This window comes from Nicrophorus vespilloides, unplaced genomic scaffold (assembly GCF_001412225.1).
Source record: "Nicrophorus vespilloides isolate i.1.1-1 unplaced genomic scaffold, Nicve_v1.0, whole genome shotgun sequence".
Taxonomy (NCBI): domain Eukaryota; kingdom Metazoa; phylum Arthropoda; class Insecta; order Coleoptera; family Silphidae; genus Nicrophorus; species Nicrophorus vespilloides.
In genome coordinates this window covers 113,957-133,548 of record NW_017096641.1, presented here as the reverse complement: position 1 = coordinate 133,548, position 19,592 = coordinate 113,957, and the positions used below count along the sequence as shown (strand labels likewise).

The following is a 19,592-nucleotide window of genomic DNA, read 5'->3' as shown; positions in this document are numbered from 1 at the left end:
TTTTATTAATTCATACTAAGAAAAATACACTTCTATATAATAAAATTCACAAATTATAACACATTTCCTGTTAATTTTCTTTCAATGAATCATTTAAAATAAGCAATCAATTAAAATAATCAATGAACAAAAAAAATATTGAAATTAATAATTTCACATATTTGATAATTCTCAAATTTTAATAATTTATATAACTGAATTTTTCATTGAAACGGGAAATTTTATTATTAATTACTTAAAAATTATGGCCAGATATTTTTATTGAAAATTAGTTAATAATACAAAATAATAGTAAAATTATTGGAATTATAGACTAAGTTATTCATATTTTGTTATGTTGAATTTTAGTAAAATTTATTGAAAAAGTTTTTGTTAAATTATTTTTTTGTTAATTTTGCAATTAATAATAATTAGAAAAATACCATTAATTATCTAAATGTGCTTAAGTCAAGATCTAGAGAAATAAAATTTATGAAATAATATAATAAAGTAATTAAAATGAAAACTAATATAGAATTTCTTTTTTATTTTTAATTTCATTTCTAAATTACTATTATATTAATTAATATTTCCTGCTATCATTATTAATTTTTTAAATCTATATAAAACGATTTTTTTTCTCTAAAATATTACTTCTATTCGTATATAAATAAAATTTATGACAAAAGTAATTAAAATGAAAACTAAAAACTAATTTCAGAAATATAGAAATTTCTTTTTATTTCTAAACAAACTTACTTAATTTCAACATTTCTAAATCGTTAAAATTTTCTGCTATCATTAATTCATATTTAATTTAAACTTGAAATTTGTATCTTTTCAACTTTCGTTAAAATTGAATGTAATTAGTCACACCACTAATACGTATATAAGTATGTTTGTTTTTCAGACAACATTCTTTAATATTTAACATGAACTTTAAATATTATTAATTTTCTAAATCTATATAAAACGATTTTTTTTCTCTAAAATATTACTTCTATTCGTATATAAATAAAATTTATGACAAATTGTAATAAAAGTAATTAAAATGAAAACTAAGAACTAATTTCAGAAATATAGAAATTTCTTTTTATTTCTAAACAAACTTACTTAATTTCAACATTTCTAAATCGTTAAAATTTTCTGCTATCATTAATTCATATTTAATTTGAACTTAAAATTTGTATCTTTTCAACTTTCGTTAAAATTGAATGTAATTAGTCACACTACTAATACGTATATAAGTATGTTTGTTTTTCAGACAACATTCATTAATATTGTTTTTATGTTTATGTCTGAAATGTATACATACTGTATACATATTTAAAAATAACATGCCTTGAACTCAGGAAATGAGAACTTAATTAGTGTAATACAATGGTAAGTACATTGATCTCAGGTCATTAGCATTATTGTAAATAGGGAACTAATTGGTTGAAGAAAAAGAGTTCTGTAGAAATGCCGACCGTTCGGATACCGAGAAAGGACGGACCCTTCTGAGCTTTCTCCGTAGGATTAGGCCAGATGGCACAGGACAAGGTGGTCCGACCAAAAAGGGACCGAAATATTTGTATAGAATTTATTTTTAGCATTTCGCACAATAATAAAACCGCACACTAACGAAATAACCTTGAATTTTAATATTATACCGGAAACGTTGCAGATTTTTACTCAGTTTTATTATGAGCAAAGATAATATAAAATTAGATAATACTCAAATATGATAATTATTTAAATTTCAATTATACTTATACAATTATATTATTTCAAAAATTTTATGATATGAATTTTAGTTATCTTTGAAAAAGATAATAAAGAAAAAACCGTTAAAAATTATAATAATACTCAAAACAATAGAATCAAAGGAAAAACAAATCTGTTATAATCCTAGATATAATAAAATGTTATGAGATACGTGCTTGTTGTAACATAGAGAGAATTTTAGCAGAAACTGTATTTACGACAAATACTTACCATGGTTTTTGAAGTACCGACTTTCAGTTAATTCTATTGGCTGAAAAATTATATAGGGGTGGTAGAAAACTATACGAATAGGAAAAATCTTTACCTGGCAATACCGAAAAATGGGCTGGAAAGTTTTGGTATTTAAGTTCTGCAAATTGTACTTTTCTCTGTAAAATTCGATTTTAAGCTATATATTTCTTTAAATTAATGATCTATGTATAAGAAAATAACCAATTTGCTTGTATGATATTAACGGTTTTTTTTCTCTCGAAGTTTCTGTAAAAATGTAATATTTCAATATTGTATCTAATATTATATTCAATATTGCATTATACATAATAATGATCATTGTATCAATTGATAATATTATATAAATATTTGAAATATCCCAATATACCTATATTCAAGTACGAGAAGCGATAAGCCACTTGAGTCATCCATTCGTATTGTATGGATATTCTGGATAATTGCTTTATGCGCAATGAATTTGTTTCATGAAAATTGCAGATGAAATTAAATAAAGCAAGCCATGGTTAAATGAATCATCGATTCCAAGGTATATTCATTAATTATGGAACCTGCGATAAACAGATGCCAGGTGGGTTGCAGCGCGTGGCGGGAATGCATAATTAAATATGTCATCCATCATATAAAGGCAAATATCGGAGACAATCAATAACGATACATGATTTCCTAAGATTATGCAATTTTCAGATGAAATAGCAACAATTAATAATATTTGTTAATGGAATAACTATGCTTATGAATTGCTCTGAAGGAAGTACGTTTTAAGGCATAAGAGTTGATATTTGAGTAAAATATTAACAAAATGCATCGCTCTGATGCATAATTATTGCACAACGAGATGGCAATTCAAACAGCGGATCAATCGATATGTGTGAAATGCTCGCGGGTCACGTGTCATCAAAATTTGAATGTGGCGCCATTAGGAACATCCGGTTGTTACTGCAGTAAATCATCAATATTGTTTCGGATATAATTAAATTCATTTGCAAAAGTATGTACAGTAATTTTAAGCATTTTGGTAATTCCTGGAAAATTTATTGGAAAGTTCTGTGGAAAATTTTGATGCAGTAGTGGGGATATTGGTACTCAGGGACGGCGTTGTCACTTCCGCTGGGTATATAAGCGTAGGATTTTGGATCATCATTCCATTTCGTTGTGTAGTGGTGTGCATGTGAGGTTGTGTTCCTTACCAGGTTTCACAACCCACTTAAAAAAAGTGAAATAATTCTTAGAAAAAAACAAAAAAAAGTTAAAAATCCTTAAGGAAAAAAGCCCAAAAAAAATCGAAAAAACCTGTGAAAACGGAAAATAACAAATGCTATCTAACCTATTTTCTGTTTCATATGTTTAATTCCCCATTAAAAAGTGTAACTGTGTAAGTGTCGCAAATATGAATCAAGCTCCTAACTATCCCATGGCGTCTCTGTACGTCGGGGATTTGCACTCAGATATTACTGAGGCACAGCTTTTCGAGAAATTTTCGGGCGCTGGTCCCGTTCTCTCGATCCGCGTGTGCAGAGATCTCATCACTAGAAGATCTTTGGGTTACGCTTATGTGAACTTTCAACAACCAGCAGATGGTAAGAATCAATCCATATTATAGCTTAATCATTGACCTCCCAACAGCATGTTTCTTAAAACATATGAAGAACTGGGCCACCAAAAAAAAAAAAAAAAAAAAATGAAACTATTCAACCCACTGTACTTGAAATTTCTATTTTGTTGCCAAGTACCAATCAATATGTTTAATGAACGCATTACATTTGCTTTTTTTTTATTTGCAGCCGAACGTGCATTGGATACAATGAATTTTGATACGATCAAGAATCGTCCAATCCGTATCATGTGGTCCCAACGTGATCCATCTCTACGTAAATCTGGAGTTGGAAATGTATTCATCAAGAATTTGGATAAATCCATTGATAATAAGGCTATGTATGATACATTCTCAGCCTTTGGAAACATTTTGAGTTGCAAGGTTGCTCAAGATGAGACTGGCAACAGCAAGGGCTACGGCTTTGTTCATTTTGAAACTGAGGAAGCAGCTAACAAGTCAATTGAAAAGGTCAATGGCATGTTGCTTAATGCCAGGAAGGTATACGTTGGTAGATTCATTCCACGTAAAGAACGCGAAAAGGAATTGGGAGAGAAAGCTAAGCTGTTCACTAATGTGTACATTAAGAACTTTGGTGAAGATTTAAGTGATGACCAATTGAAGAAAATGTTTGAAAAGTTTGGTCACATTACAAGCTACAAAATCATGAATAAAGAAGATGGTAAATCAAAGGGATTCGGTTTTGTTGCATTTGAAGAATCCGGTGCTGCCGAGGCCGCCGTCAATGAGTTGAATGGAAAGGAAATTGTTGAAGGTAAACCAATGTACGTTGGACGTGCCCAGAAGAGGGCTGAACGTCAGCTCGAACTTAAGCGTAGATTTGAGCAGCTCAAAATTGAGCGTATGAACCGCTACCAAGGCGTTAACTTGTATGTTAAGAATTTGGATGACACCATTGATGATGAAAGATTGAGGAAGGAATTTTCGCTCTTTGGTACAATTACGTCTGCTAAGGTATGCTCGCTTTTTTTTGTTTCATTCAAGAATATTTTCTAATTATTTTTATTGTTGATTTCAGGTAATGATGGACGAAGGTCGTAGCAAGGGTTTCGGTTTTGTTTGTTTCTCCTCTCCGGAAGAAGCGACCAAAGCTGTTACTGAAATGAACGGCCGCATCGTGGGTTCGAAGCCGCTGTACGTTGCTTTGGCCCAGCGTAAAGAAGATCGCAAAGCCCATTTGACGTCGCAATACATGCAACGTTTGGCAAATATCAGAATGCAACAAATGGGATCTTACATTCAACCAGGGGCACCGCCAAACTATTACATGCCTACGTTGACTGCTCAACCCCAGAGGTATATCGGCACGACCACCACTCACATACCGCCGATGCGTTCCAATCCAAGATGGCCCCAGAATCCCGCGCGTCCATCACAAGGAGGAGCCAATGCCTATGCTGGTATGCAAGGTACTTTCAGGGCGACTAGGCCAACAAACCAATCTGGAACTATGCGTGGTAATATGAGTGTTGCAAGACCTATAACTGGCCAACATCAATCTAATATACAAGTTCGGCCACTTACAGGACAAAACGTTGTACCAAATACCGCCAGGCCAGCAAACTACAAATACACATCCAACATGAGAAATCCACCACAGAGTCTTAATATGCAAGGTGCAGCTCCTGTTCAACAACAGGCAGTACATATTCAAGGGCAGGAACCGTTGACCGCCTCCATGTTGGCTGAAGCCTTGCCACCAGACCAGAAGCAAATGCTTGGAGAACGCTTGTTCCCACTTATTCATCGTATGTACCCAGATCTTGCTGGTAAGATAACTGGTATGTTGTTGGAAATTGATAACTCAGAATTGCTCCATATGCTGGAACATAACGAGTCGTTGAAATCAAAAGTTGAAGAGGCTGTTGCCGTGCTCCAAGCCCACCAGGCTAACAAGGCAATCAAAAAGGAGTAATTATCTCCTACCTCAATTGATTTTTGTTTCATCCTTAAATTTGCTAGATGTTACCCCAATTTCCCACATTCCCGTATAGAGCATATTATATGTTGTAATCCTCCTTCCATTATACACAGTTATTCAGAAATCAATAAAAAAAAAATTGTAAAAAAACAATCATAAAAATAAAATAAAAATCGAAACAAGTATATGAAAACTAAAAAAAAACGTAAAGAGTATATGAAACTATTTGATATCCCAAATATCAAGAGACAACTAAGTAATGGAAAGTACCACTCTAGACCTAACCATTTAGGATATCAAATAGTATAACAAAAAAAAAAATGAAACTAGATATACAATATAAAAAGAAAACTAAGAAAAAAAAAGAAAATCCGGGATATAATGGTTGATGCAAATTCTAAATCATTTCTAACGTATTAATTAATTAACCAACCAAAATGGAATTTTTCTGAGAGATTTTCTCGTGTTTTTTTTTTATTTTATTATTTCTCTTGATTTTTATTCAATTCTAACATAGCAAAAAAACGTTACATACTTGTTTTGTGTAATTTTTACTCGTAATTACAAATATTTTTTCATTTAATTTCGTTTTTTTGTCTAATTATATCCCAATAAAAAAGTTTGTAACTTGACAAAAAAAAGCAAATAGTAACGAGATATATTGAGGGGGCCGAACGACAACAACAACAATTTTATTTTCATTAACTAAAGACGTACCCGACGCTGGCCCCCGAACTACAACCACCATTATTGATTGATTATTTATACAAATGTCATCTTATTGGGTATAAGGAAATACGTTTATTAATTATCTGTAAAAGTTACTTTGGGTTAAATAAAGGATCAAAAATTATTCGCTCCTGTGATTTATTCTGCTAATACCTAAATGTGTTTGCCCAAATTAATTCTGTAAGACTGTCCTTTTTGTAAATTCAAGGTGTAATTTGTGTTGTAATTACTTTCTTAATTAAAATAAAATCTGAAAAAAAAATAATGACTATTTAATTGTAATTATTTTGGTGTCTCCTTATCTTTAGTTTATAAAAAAAGTACATTTCATAAAGCCACGTTCCAATAAATTTTCCATATGCAATTTTATGTATATGAGCAGATGCATATTAAAATAAAAGCGACGTGGCATATTTACTGGAATTACATACGTATATCGCAGAATGCTTACAAATTCCGTTACATACAAAAGTTACATAAAAATGTATTTATACTTAATAAAATATGTATGTAGAACGACTGCAGTCAATAAACCTTTGCTTCTATACAGGAACAATAAATTATTAAAATTATACTAATTTGTTTTCGACAACCATACAAATGTTATAGTAGAAATTTATAATAATAAAAGACACTGTCGGGATTTCGAATATTGGGATTTCGGTTGTCGGGCTTGCGGTTGCCACCGTAGAAAATATTTAACTTTGACGAAAAAATGTTCATATTTTGAATGGTATATTATATGGTGCTTCCATCTAGTGCCTGCTGAAGAGAAGTTATATTGACGTTTAGATTGCGTGTCACTTGTATTTCCAAGCCTCCCAATAAAATGCCTCCACACAGTCACCATAAAGAATCTGTTGGTGGTTTAGGCAAAATGGTGAAAATTTTGTTAACGTTATTACCTATATTAACTGTAGTGAGTTGTTCCCCTATAATCAACCCCAATATAGTGAATAAACATGTAGAGAGAATTATTGATTTAACCTCTCAATTGGTTAAAATAACGTCGACTATAACCTTAGAGAACACCGGTAAAGAGTCGGTGAACAACTTCCACTTAATCTTCGAGCCTGGACAAGGAGGAAACCTTTCGTATAGGATCCTAAAGGATACCGCTAAAGATGAGCTTAGGGTAACACCAGTCAAAATTGAGAACTACAAAGATACCTTCAATGTGAAACTGAATCAACCTCTCAACTCAGGAAAGACTACCACCATCACTCTTGAATACATATTCACCAATGCTTTGGTTCCATATCCAAGCAGCATTACTCAAAAAGAAAGACAACTGGTCAGGTATTTTGGCAATGTGTACTTCTATAGCCCTTATAAAACAGTGAAACAGTCTTCTTCAATTATTTTGAGCTCAAGAAACATTGAGAGCTATACCAAAGTAAAGCCTGTCTCTGTGTCAGATAGTACAATCAACTATGGTCCATATAGTGAAATTAAACCATTCACAACTGAATCATTGGTTGTGCACTATGAAAACAATTCACCATTTTTGAGAGTTACTAAATTGGACAGATTGATTGAGATTTCCCATTGGGGCAATATTGCTGTGCAAGAAGATATTGAAATTCTCCACACTGGAGCTAAATTGCAAGGACCATTCTCGCGTTATGACTACCAAAGGGATACCAGTAGCAATCATCACAGTATCAAGTCCTATAAAACCATATTGCCTGCAGCTGCTCACAGCATTTACTATAGGGATAGTAATGGTAATATTTCTACATCCCAGGTGAGAGCTAGAAAAGATTGGATTGAATTAGAATTGAGGCCCAGATTCCCATTGTTTGGTGGATGGAAGAGCTCCTACACTTTAGGATACAGCATCCCAAGCTACCAATATTTATACAAGATGCCATCAGGAAGTTACATGCTCAGAATGAGGCTACTAGACCATGTGTTTGATGACATGCATGTTGATCAGTTGGAAACAAATGTTGTTCTACCATTGGGTGTAACAAATGTTCAACTAAAATTCCCATACTCTGTTGACAGATTATCTGATGATATTGCTCATAAGTACTTGGATTCAGTTGGTAGACAAGTGATTAGGTTAAAGAAATCTAACTTGGTAGAACAGCACATTCAAGATCTGGACATTGTTTATGATTGGCAACCATTCTTGTTGTTCCACAAGCCAATTCTAATTGCAATTTGTTTGTATGCACTATTTTTACTGGTTATTGTTTATGTGAGATTAGATTTTTCCATCCATAAACCAGAAAACAAAAAAGACTAATTTTATATGTAGCATTTTCACAATTAATTTTTTGTCATTTATCAAGATTTGTAATTTGCAGGTTCAATTTTTTTGAAATAAAGAGTATGACACAGCATGTATTTTTCTTTTGAATTATCCCAGAAAACACTTGCAATAATAAATCTACAGTTATATATTAAGATATTTATTATGCTAATTCAACAGTAGTAAATATTTTCTCATTTTAGAAACAACAACAACAGTATAAAAAATGTATCTTGTATAAAAATGTTATTTGAGGTACTTAAATAATTGGCTGGAGTAGATAGAGTATGTTATTATTGTACACTTTTAACTGCTTTTTGCGCGGCATCGTCTAAATGCTCAGCAGCTAAGATAGGAAGTCCAGATTCCTTGATAATTCTCTTTGCTTCATCAACATTGGTCCCTTCTAAACGTACAACTAATGGAATCTCCAATTTCATAGATTTACAGGCACTTACAATGCCGTTTGCAATTGTGGCGCAGTTCACAATTCCACCAAACACGTTAACCAAAATAGATTGGACTTTCTTGTCTTTGGTTAATAATTCAAATGCTTTCTTGACCTGGTCCTCCTTTACGCTACCACCAACATCTAAGAAATTCGCTGGATCACCTCCATACAATTTAATGATATCCATGGTGGCCATCGCTAAACCAGCACCATTAACCAAGCACCTGAAATAAAAATATTATATATCAAAATATTTAGTAACTATTTTAGAGAGCATACCCAATGTTTCCACCCATTCCAATGTAATTCAAATTGTATTTAGCTGCTTCAACCTCTCTGGGGTCACTCTCTGATTCATCATCCATTGCAAAGATGTCCTTTTGCCTGAACTTGGCGTTATCATCAAAATTCAGTTTGGCGTCCACTGAAACGACTTTTCCATCATCAGTTTCCACCAATGGGTTGATTTCAATCTGAGTGGCATCAACTTTCTTGAACAATTCCCACAGTTTCTTGATCTCATGAGCTGCTTTTGGTTTTGTGTCACCTTTGAACTCCAAAAATGTAGCAATGTCATTTGCCATGCTATCTGTGATACCCTCAAAGATATCAATTGGAAGGTTCTTGATCAAGTGAGGCGTTTTCTCAGCAACACCTTCAATGTCCATACCACCAGCTGGGGAGGCAATGATAACAGGACCATTCTGTGATCGATCCAAAACGATGCAAACATAAGTTTCTCTCATGATATTCACACTCTCAGCAACCATAATTTTCTTAACCAAAATACCATCCTTGGGGGTCTGTTTGGTGATCAACTTATGACCAAGCATGTTGTTAACAATCCCTTTAATTTCATCTCTCCTATTAAAAAACTCATATAAAAACATAATTTTAAAACATTATAAAATACATACTTTTCAGTAATTTTAACACCCCCTTTATAACCATTTGAGAAATGGCCTTTACCACGGCCGCCAGCAAGGATTTGCGCTTTAATAACGTATTCTTTAACATCTACAAAATACGATTTTATATCAAGTGTTATCAAATCAATTACATAATCATGAGTTACTCACTGAATTTTTCAAGTTCTTTGTCACCTGAAGCATCGATCATGCAAAAGTCTTGCACAGCAACTCCATTTTCCCTTAGCAAGTGTTTGCTTTGGTATTCCAATAAGTTCAGATTACGAATAGGAATCTTCAAATAGGAATGAGGAAAACATCAATAAAACCTTTAATTACTAATAATTATAAATTACCTTTAAAACCGATGATGTCTTTTGGACTTGCTTCAGTAAATTGCACAAGGAAGACATATTTTGTATTAAATGTAATAATTATATTAAGGCGTTTAGTTATATTAAATTATAATACAAAGTTCAAACACTTGCGAGTTTATCACAGAGAGGTTAAATAAATGCTGTCTGGATAAAGTATAGGCAATAGCTTGTATTAAAAAGAGATGTGAATAGTATACGATACTCCCACCTCGTTGCCAATATGTTTTAACAATCATTTATGCAACTATACGAACACAGTATTAACGGGTTATTAGGTTTATATTAAATTTATTAACAGTTATAGTACAGTAATATTTCTATACATCAAAATATATTAAATGCTAGAACTACAATCAATTTACATTACAAGTTACAAAAAATCTACATCATTTATAAATAAATAATTATATAATTAGCTCTAGTTATATATTCTCCAATATCTTAACAAATCAATAAAAGAAAATACAAATCAATTTGGTATATATATATATATATAAATATATAATTTAACGCATATGTGAGAAAACGATAGACTTAACCCCATGTACCATTTATAACGAAACTAATTTAGCCATTTTCAAAATTATAAAATAAAATTCTAAATCAATACTGTGATGTAATTAATAGAGAAATAAAAATAATATCAACGAAAACAAAAGAATAGTTTCACTGCAACGATGATCTGTGAAACAGTATGAAAAGGCAATTTACGAAATTGAGTAATTTCACATATGATTACATAAATTAAAACCTGGATGCTAATTATTAAACAGTTATGAAAAAAATACATAATGATTATTGTTGAATAGTACTGTAGTTAAGTATTACTTTTTCAGTCGCAGCTCAATATAAATAATAATAATAGCCACAATAGACAAAAATTTAGTAAAATATAACAATAGTAGATCCACTACTCGCCTATCAATCCAACTACATTACTATGATTACACAATCACAGATTTATTCAAAAAAATAATAAAATAAAATATAGTAATAAAGAGTAAAGCGCAAGTTGTAGAAAAGTCAGTCAAATTTCAAAAAGGGTAAGTGGCCTAAAGAGTATGTAAGTTGTAGTCTCTAGGTGAGACTTATAAGAAAATGAAATGAAGTCTGTACATATAAATACAGCATTTATATACAGCGTTTGATCCTTCTATACACAGCTGAACTTGATGCCATCATCGCTCGAGTAGCAGTTATGGCAATGCAACTTTTGATTTCTTACTCTGACATCGGTGCCCATAAGACCATCCCCCAATTGCATATGGCATACGCAGCACTTGAAACATTCCATGTGATAGAACAGACAAAGGCTTTCTATAATCATTGCTGCACCTCGTCCTAAAAATCAAAAGAAACATTTGTACTTTTACCGTGGATTTAAAGGTGATCATGTAAACGGAAGGGAAATAACTCACGTTAATATCCGACATTACAGTATGGACTAAATCAAATTATTCCAAAGTTAAATTTTTGTTCTCACAGCTTACATCCGAACATTGCGCACATAAATACGTACCTAACTCAATACCACAATAAGAGCATTTCTTTTTACCACTGACACTCAACATAACATCCTGGCCTTCATCGACACCGGGCGCTGGAGTTGAGTAAGGCATAGACAACGCAGTCTGCGGATGGCCCAAATACTTATGCTGGTTGTATTCCTTTTGAAGATCAGGCCTAGACGAATAACAACATTAAAACTAGTATATGAATAAATTCTAAGAACTTACATTCTTATTGCTGGATTGCAGTCAATGAATCCTTTATTATGTGCCTTTTGTTTCTCGTGGGAGCTGGAAGTTGATTTTTGCTCAGAAATTCTCCTTAATTCTGCTTCCTAGAATATACGCAATATGATACATCCATAAACTATATAATGTATAGTTCCAATTTACCTGGAATAGCCAGTGCTGATTGTAGCTTTTTGCTTCTGGGTTGCTTTTTGGTTGGATCCAATTATCATTGGATATGCTTCTTTGTTTGGGTGGTGCACTTAAAGCATGCAACGTTGGCTTACTATAAGGTCGTGTCTTATCGAAAAATGCATCACTTTCAACACTAAAATTGAAATATTTAGATTGATGTGTTGAAACGTCGAGTTGTTTACTTACTGCATTAATCTATCTTTTTTATCTTTGGTAAGTGGGTTAAAAAATTTGGTGGGCATTTTCGGAGGATGAGATGCCGTAGTTTGAAAGGAAGATTTATCCGGGTGCAAATCGGACATAGATTTCCTATGATCTGCGAGTTTCTTCAGACCGCTCCTACTTGGTGGATTGGAGTAATCCACCAAAGACCTATTAAACGAGTGTTGGATATCGGGCATGGATTTGCGATAATCGATATGTTTCACATGCGGGGCCTTCCTGAATTCCAACTGTAATTCAGGCATAGATTGTCTGTGTTCCATGGAATCGCTGTAGTTAACATCAAAAATATTTTCATAGGAGTGGTGGTTCTGCATAAGCTTCTTTCTGAAAGCCATGTTCTCTCGCTGTCTCTCCAATTCTTCTCGCTCCAGCTGCAGCAACTCGTGCTCAACCTTCAGCACTTCGGAATCCTGACCATCAATCTTGAATTGTGTCTACAATAAGTCGAGTTAATAAAATGCTACCACCAGTTACATGCACTAATATACTTCTGGAAAATAAGGAATATCAAATTTCTTACTGCCCAAGTGTTCGTGCGGATGTTCTTGCAACACGTTGTAGTTACTTTTTGTTGGGCTGTACTCATTATCTCGAGACTTCTCCTCTTTTTCGACCAGTTCAATAATTTCTCTCTCTTTCTTTGTGATTTCGTCTTCTTCGGGTTGCTACAAGAAGAATATCAATACAAGCATAAAGATATTTAAAAACAACTTACGTCTATAGTTTGTCTAAATGAATTATTGCTAATCCATGATTCTCTTTTTAAATCGGCATCATCGGTAGTATTGAGTGAACCCATGCTACCTTGCATTTTCTTGTACAAACTCTTTTCCATACGAGACTCGTTCTGCAAGAACGTGTTTATATCGGGTGGTTTTGTAAAAGTAATATCATCATCAGTGAACTCAGGCTCTTCCAATCCCAAAAAGCTGGATCTCTTTATGGATATCTCCTTCTTGATAGATTTAGGTCTGGTGACGACATTGTCGGGGATCACATCAGAAATTGGTGGTGGCGGCGGCTTCTCCGACGGTGGTTGCATTTTCGGAGGGTTAATAGTTTTTTCGAAAATGTCATCTATGTACAAGGGATAATTATAGTTGGGCACATCGACGTTCTCGTAGATGACGTTCCCTTTCTCTTCCACTTGCTCGCATAGTTTGTCTTGTTCCTGCATGTTCTTTTCTATATTTTCAACTAGAGGACAATGGATTACTTTCTCTTCGGTTACAATCGGACTTTCAGCTGCTGGAGGTTCCTCTATGGGTTGAACAGCCTCTTTCTGCGGCGACAGCATTTCTTTCTCATAAACATTTTCTATACTCAGTTTTTCAATGCACTTGGGTATAGTGTTCAGCGAGACATCGGTGTCTTCGAAAGCTTCGTCCGATTGACTTATAGAGCAGGAAATATCTGAAGTATGAATACCACTGTCTTCACGGTCTGAAGACATTGTCATCAAGTCAGTAAACGACGCCGACGGAGGATAACTAATGAAATCATCCAGGTCTTTGTTGAACATATTTAGTTTGTCTATAAACATATCGTCTTCGGTGTTGCTGTTGCTTTCGAACGGTTTGTTAGTAGCATTGCAATTGGCAACATCCAATAGGTAATTATCGGTTTCTGTCTTAGCTGCTGTCGGTTTTATGAAACTCTGGACCCTGGACTTCACCGGCACTGGTGGTGCGTCCTTCTCGGCCTTCGCAGGCTGATCGACGCACTTCTCCAGGCTCTGTAATCGTTCCTTGATGCTTTGCGAATTTGCAAAGTCTTCGGAGATCCTCCTCGCCGCGTTCGATTCGAAGCTACTCATCTCCACTGATCCCTTGTCGAAGAGCTCTCGCTTCTTGAATAAGTTTCCTTTGGGCAACAGCTGCTGCGCTTCAGAGAACTCCTTGCTCCTACTCGCGTCCAAGGGTTTGGCAAAGATGGCATCATTGTTCATATTGATCTTCGTGCGGATCCTAGACCTGTAGTCCTGAATCGCCCCCTCATACGTATATTGCTCCATTTCTGGTTTCGGGAGTTCCACCTTGAACTCGCTATTTGGTAATGGGTTTTTGGTAGCTGCCGGCTCCTTCTGCTCATCCTCGCTCTGACTTTGGTTTGACGCACTCGAATGATATTTGCAAGCCGAATCCCCGGGATTATCGTCCTAAAATATTATATAACATTAAAAAAATCGGCGGATTGTGACGTAATCCATTCACTCACCAGCACGCTGCTATTGTCATCTGTGTCCACATCTTTAATACTATTTGTCTTCGAACTGCTGCTGCCTATCCCGTAATCGCTCAAGTCGTTCGAATCATCCTCGTACAAAGGGTAGTTCAATTTTGGTCTTCCGCGGCTCCTAGAATGCGATCTTCTCAATTACGATAATCTACATAGTGTGATTGTTATTACCTCTTCTCCACGATCTCGTGAAAGGTGGTGCTTTTCCTGCGGCTGCGATCGTGCTCCTGCTGCTCCAACTTCTTTACCTCTTCCACCCTCTCGATGATATGCTCCTGCCGTTTCCTGCGGCTACTTTTCCAATTGTCAAGGTTCTACAAAACGTCGCATTTGTTTATTTACATTCCTAAATAATTAACACACAAAAATGCACATACATTCAGCAAGAACACAACAAAAAATTGAATATTTCTAAATACATTACAAGGTTTCCATTTCATTATAAATGCAAATTACATATGCATAAGAGTGGATATGAGAAGAAAGGCTTGCATCAAAAAATATATAATATAAAATTAAGTCGAAGGAAAAAAGTTTTCCTTTCTTTTACCGATCACACAGTGGAGATGCGCCTCGAATAAATTAACAATTTCGAATTTCTATTTTTTTCCCCGTCTTTCTTTCCTAAGCGTATTCAAGCCGCATACTAAAAAAAGGAAACCGAAGGAGGGTGCATTGCATCACAAGGACGTTTCATCTCAAAGCCAATTGCTGCTAGGTAAAAAAAAATAGAAATAATCACAAGGTTGCTGGTGAACATAAAAAGGAGCATACAGTATGCGTGAAAGTCGCATATAAATATAATACTATATTAGTACAAAGTAGATTACGTTTATATGTATGACGTGATTTTTTCTTTCTTGCTTGAAATATTTGAACGAGCAAGCAATATTGGCTACGGGGAATTTGCTCAGCTTTGATTGACAATTTGCATGTCATTTGAAGCGAACAAAGTGAAAGTCCGAAAAATTGTAGAACGAGAAATAATAATAGAAAAAAGAAGTTAGAAACAAAAACAAGTTATTTGAATACAAAATTAAGCTGCAAAGGTTAAACTTTTAATTAGGTTTTACCTAGAAACTAGAAAGAAAAAAAAAATCTCTAAAATTCGCTTTCGCTGCGTGTACACGATAAGATAATGACAATTATCGGTGATGTAATCAACAATGTTTCACTTATGTTGAGATTAGCAGGCGTTCAATTATTTTCAACTCAATAACCATGAAAATCTTATTACCTACCTTCTAATCATGTAATTAACTAATATTTTACTAATATATTTGTTCTTTGTCCGGTCAGCCCTGTTTTCTTGCAAACATGTTTTTATTGCAATATTATCGTGGATCGATGGTAATAAAAACTACAGCAGATCAAAGTTGATCAAATTATCAGATGTTTCTCATTAAAACGAGTCACATGTTTACTGTTAACATTTCAAAAACATACATTAAGGCAGACGATGATAATATTTATAAGAATACTGGAATTGTATCAACAATAAACAAACCGGGGAATTAATATTAGAATTCGATTAAAAACATACGAACGAACGAAGCAAAAAATTACTATATGCAAAATAATCAAATTCTCTTTCAAAGGACGAATTGCAATGAATCACGAACATTCCATCGCAATTATGACTGTTATACAACAATAATAGAATGCCTCGCCATTTCGTATCGAACCTAGTGAGTAGAATGATAGAGTTTGTTTTCAGACCTTTCCTCCTAATTACTTCCCGGTGTTCAGTAATCATCTTCAATTACTTTCATTAATAATCATACCTTTTTTTTTCTTCTTCGTCTGTGTATTATGTTTCTAATTTGAAGTTAATGTGTTTTAAAAATGCTCCCGCGTATTTTCTTCTCGCCCTTAATTGTTCGTTTTTTTAGTTTAATTGAATTATTAGGCTAACCCATTTTGCATAGGGAACCACAGCTTGACTTGCATAATTTATTTATAGTTCCTTGCAAACGACTATTTTCACAATAATCTGGCGAAATCATTAAATTTCATATGAGAAGTTAAAGAAAAACAATTAAATAAACCAGTAAAAATATAACAATAATATTGACAGGATTAATTGCTTAATAACATTTATTGCTGTTTCATTGAAATCATGTTCTATTTACCACACTAACGGCAAATTAAGTTTAATGAATTATTTTAATTTTAATTGTTCAATCTTTCATCTTCCAAAAATGTGTCTTTTTTTAATACAACTGGAGGAGAAAGAGCTTCTATTTTGTATCTATAAACATATTGAACATTGGCATTGAATATTTTTTGTGAAAAAATATATATTTTCAAATTTATATATTCTTAATATTTGGAAAGTGAAATGTAAATTAATGTTAATTTAAACATATAGAAAACTAGTGGAAATGTCCATTATTTAGTTGAAAACAATTTAATACATATTTTTTTTTTGTCAAGCTAAAAATAGCTTTAAACATTGGACTTCTACTGCATATTAAGGCAAGGAACAACATCAACTGTAAAATTTTATTGTTTTAGACTGGTTTGTTCACCTTACAGACAAATGTAATGTACCAAGATAACACTATTTGCATAGCAATACCAAGAAAGAAACTTTTTAAAATTTTCATGTGCTTTAAGGTAATCCCAAAATCCCATGATAATTAAGCAATGCAATAATATCATAAATAGGCTACACTAGTGTTTATAATTTATAAAGAATATGCATTGACTTACATGCTGCCAGTCTTCGGCCTCTTCTCGCACCTCTTGTCTGGCTTGCTTGACCTCCTCCACTTTTTTGATCTGCTCTGCAGCTTTTTTGAACAGGGGGCACGGACCCACCTTCACAAACTGCATGGGATTTGCAGCAGGCTTTGGGGGTGGTGGCTTGGTGATCCTGCATTTTGTAGCCGAGTACTCTGTGTTGGTTGCCTGCAATGTGACAGAGTTTAGAGGCTGCTGCCGCTGGCTCATTTTGGGGTACGGGCTGCACTGCTGTTCAGCTCAGGTGCAATTATGTAATATTTGCTACGCGCATTCAATGGTGCATATATATATATATTTTTTTTCTTATTCTGTGTTCTCATCTGCTCTGCCATACCAGGTCTTCCAGATCAGTGTTCACCCCCATTTAATTTGCAGTACTGCTGACACTTCCGTCAGCCTTCCCTCTCACTATGTGTGTGCGTGCGTGTATGTATGTTGGTATGATCCTTCTATTCAAAGTCCCTTTTGGCAATGTTGTTTTCCTCGGATGAGCGATTAGAATTTTAGGTTACGCGATCTCACAGGAAACGGCCTTTAATTTGGCAGATCACGCACGAAACTACACCTCTCCGTTATGTTCTTTCTACCTGCCACTCTTGGGAAATAAACATTATATAAGCTGCATAAATGGTATAGCTGTATATCCCTTCCTTTTATTTTGATAGCGCACATTTACCAAACGCAATTTCTAACTGCTCTGTCTGCTCTAGGTTTGTGTAAGTGCGTCGGTATGTGTGTATCTGTGTATACATGCGAGTGTGTAAGTATGTATGACTGCTACGATGTTGATGATGATGATAATAATACAAATTTACAACTTGGGAACTTTTCGAAATGCACACAACAACAAAACAATCGCTACTACAATTCGACTACACGGTCGGGTGGGGGATTCCCCACCTACAATACACACTCTTGTCAGCGCACCAATTGCGCAATTCGGCAATTATAATGTTATTAGCTAATAATGATGAGGAGGGGGCGGGCGCGGCGCTGAAAGAGTTCGCGAACGTGTGCAGAGCATACAGAGACAGCACATAATCCACCCTCGAATCCAATTACTCGAAGCCTTCCTCCTGCCGCGTCAGAAGGGCTCGTACTCATCCGTTGCTGATGATGATCTAATAACTTTGAAGATGATGAATGACGGAGACGAAGAGTATGATGGCGTTAGATCAGATGCAGCTCGGCCAAATGCATAGTTGCCGATCGGAATGCTTCTTCGTGTGCACCTATGTTTGCTAACCGCGGTGGAACAGAAAAAAAATCGTTTCCCTATTGTGGACAAAGATAAAAGTGACAACAACGCGACCGCCGCGGATCGCGTTTCGCGGATTCGCCACTTTCATTGTGCGACTTGACTTGTCCAACCATTCTAACAATACACCTGCGCCTCTCTCGCCTAATACACTATTTTAATCTTTAATCCAAAAATAATCGAACCAATTCCGCTACCTGCGCCTCACCTCGACGATACATACGCATCTTCAAAAATAAATATTTGATAAATATACACCACGAATGCCCGGAATGCCGCACGGATTATGCACCACTGGTATTTTAAAACTGGCTGCTCGAGATGATGATCAGAATGGAAAAATAGGGCTCAAGAATTTATTCGATAGGATAGTGGCTGTAGTACTAGCAGTTTTGATAGTATAGTAGTAGTAGAAGTAATTGGGAATTTACCATATTTCGAGCGTGGAGCGGATGAAGAACGTGAAATGGAAAACGCGCCGCGGCTGACAAAGGCGCCGATGCAAATGTTGTTGCTTTATATTGTAATATTGACTGAGGTGAAACGAATGCTCGGAATCAAATTCTATTTACGTGGGTAATTCGATATGTTGCTGGCGACAGATCTAATGTAACAGCAGTCTAATCGCCTTTTATTTAATTTCTGATTGAACGGAGCGTCTTCGCCAGGCGATTCCGATTCCCCCTAGCGCGCGGGGGGAAGCCTCTTATCGTCGTCCTGGTCATCCGAAATGTCAGATTTGAAAATAACACGACGCGGTACATCTTTGGCACTTACAGTTTCCTTGCCCAACATGGTCCTCCTCTTCCCAGAAACCTGGTATCACTCCTCCTGCAAAATCAGTCGACGATAAGATTGCCGATGATCATGGGTTTACTGAGCCGCGATGATGAGGCACCTAACGCGAGCGCGACGCGAATTCTTTAGCCGGCGTCGACAAATCAATCACTTTACCAT

The 19,592-nt window shown here is 34.8% G+C and overlaps 4 protein-coding genes across 10 annotated transcripts; 2 read left to right on the top strand and 2 right to left on the bottom strand.

Annotated features, from left to right (window-relative positions):
• The first annotated feature begins 3,106 nt into the window (after positions 1-3,106).
• On the top strand, positions 3,107-6,363 carry LOC108557681 (polyadenylate-binding protein 1). 2 transcript variants are annotated; one of them, XM_017914304.1, is made up of 4 exons: positions 3,107-3,554; positions 3,759-4,543; positions 4,608-5,046; positions 5,116-6,363. In XM_017914304.1, exons 1-4 carry the CDS (start codon positions 3,365-3,367, stop codon positions 5,502-5,504), a joined length of 1,803 nt encoding a protein of 600 aa, XP_017769793.1. In that variant the 5' UTR covers positions 3,107-3,364; the 3' UTR covers positions 5,505-6,363. The 2 variants fall into 2 exon arrangements, with proteins under 2 accessions (XP_017769793.1, XP_017769792.1); XM_017914303.1 differs by having other exon boundaries at positions 4,608-6,363.
• A 657-nt stretch (positions 6,364-7,020) lies between these two features.
• On the top strand, positions 7,021-8,549 carry LOC108557671 (dolichyl-diphosphooligosaccharide--protein glycosyltransferase subunit 1). The gene has a single exon (XM_017914285.1). It carries the CDS (start codon positions 7,069-7,071, stop codon positions 8,491-8,493), a length of 1,425 nt encoding a protein of 474 aa, XP_017769774.1. The 5' UTR covers positions 7,021-7,068; the 3' UTR covers positions 8,494-8,549.
• A 133-nt stretch (positions 8,550-8,682) lies between these two features.
• Positions 8,683-10,358, bottom strand: LOC108557672 (succinyl-CoA ligase [GDP-forming] subunit beta, mitochondrial). Its single transcript, XM_017914286.1, has 5 exons — positions 10,215-10,358; positions 10,030-10,153; positions 9,868-9,967; positions 9,230-9,814; positions 8,683-9,174 (listed from the first exon to the last, which is right to left on the bottom strand). Exons 1-5 carry the CDS (start codon positions 10,269-10,271, stop codon positions 8,793-8,795), a joined length of 1,248 nt encoding a protein of 415 aa, XP_017769775.1. The 5' UTR covers positions 10,272-10,358; the 3' UTR covers positions 8,683-8,792.
• A 346-nt stretch (positions 10,359-10,704) lies between these two features.
• On the bottom strand, positions 10,705-19,592 carry LOC108557680 (LIM domain only protein 7). 6 transcript variants are annotated; one of them, XM_017914299.1, is made up of 11 exons: positions 19,413-19,592; positions 17,345-17,542; positions 14,801-14,943; positions 14,609-14,747; positions 13,107-14,549; positions 12,880-13,056; positions 12,353-12,825; positions 12,137-12,299; positions 11,972-12,078; positions 11,755-11,918; positions 10,705-11,576 (listed from the first exon to the last, which is right to left on the bottom strand). In XM_017914299.1, the coding sequence occupies exons 1-11, from the start codon at positions 19,428-19,430 to the stop codon at positions 11,389-11,391; spliced, it is 3,213 nt and encodes a 1,070-aa protein (XP_017769788.1). In that variant the 5' UTR covers positions 19,431-19,592; the 3' UTR covers positions 10,705-11,388. The 6 variants fall into 6 exon arrangements, with proteins under 6 accessions (XP_017769788.1, XP_017769789.1, XP_017769787.1 ...); XM_017914300.1 differs by lacking the exon at positions 19,413-19,592 and adding an exon at positions 19,067-19,191; XM_017914298.1 differs by lacking the exon at positions 19,413-19,592 and adding an exon at positions 17,712-18,806.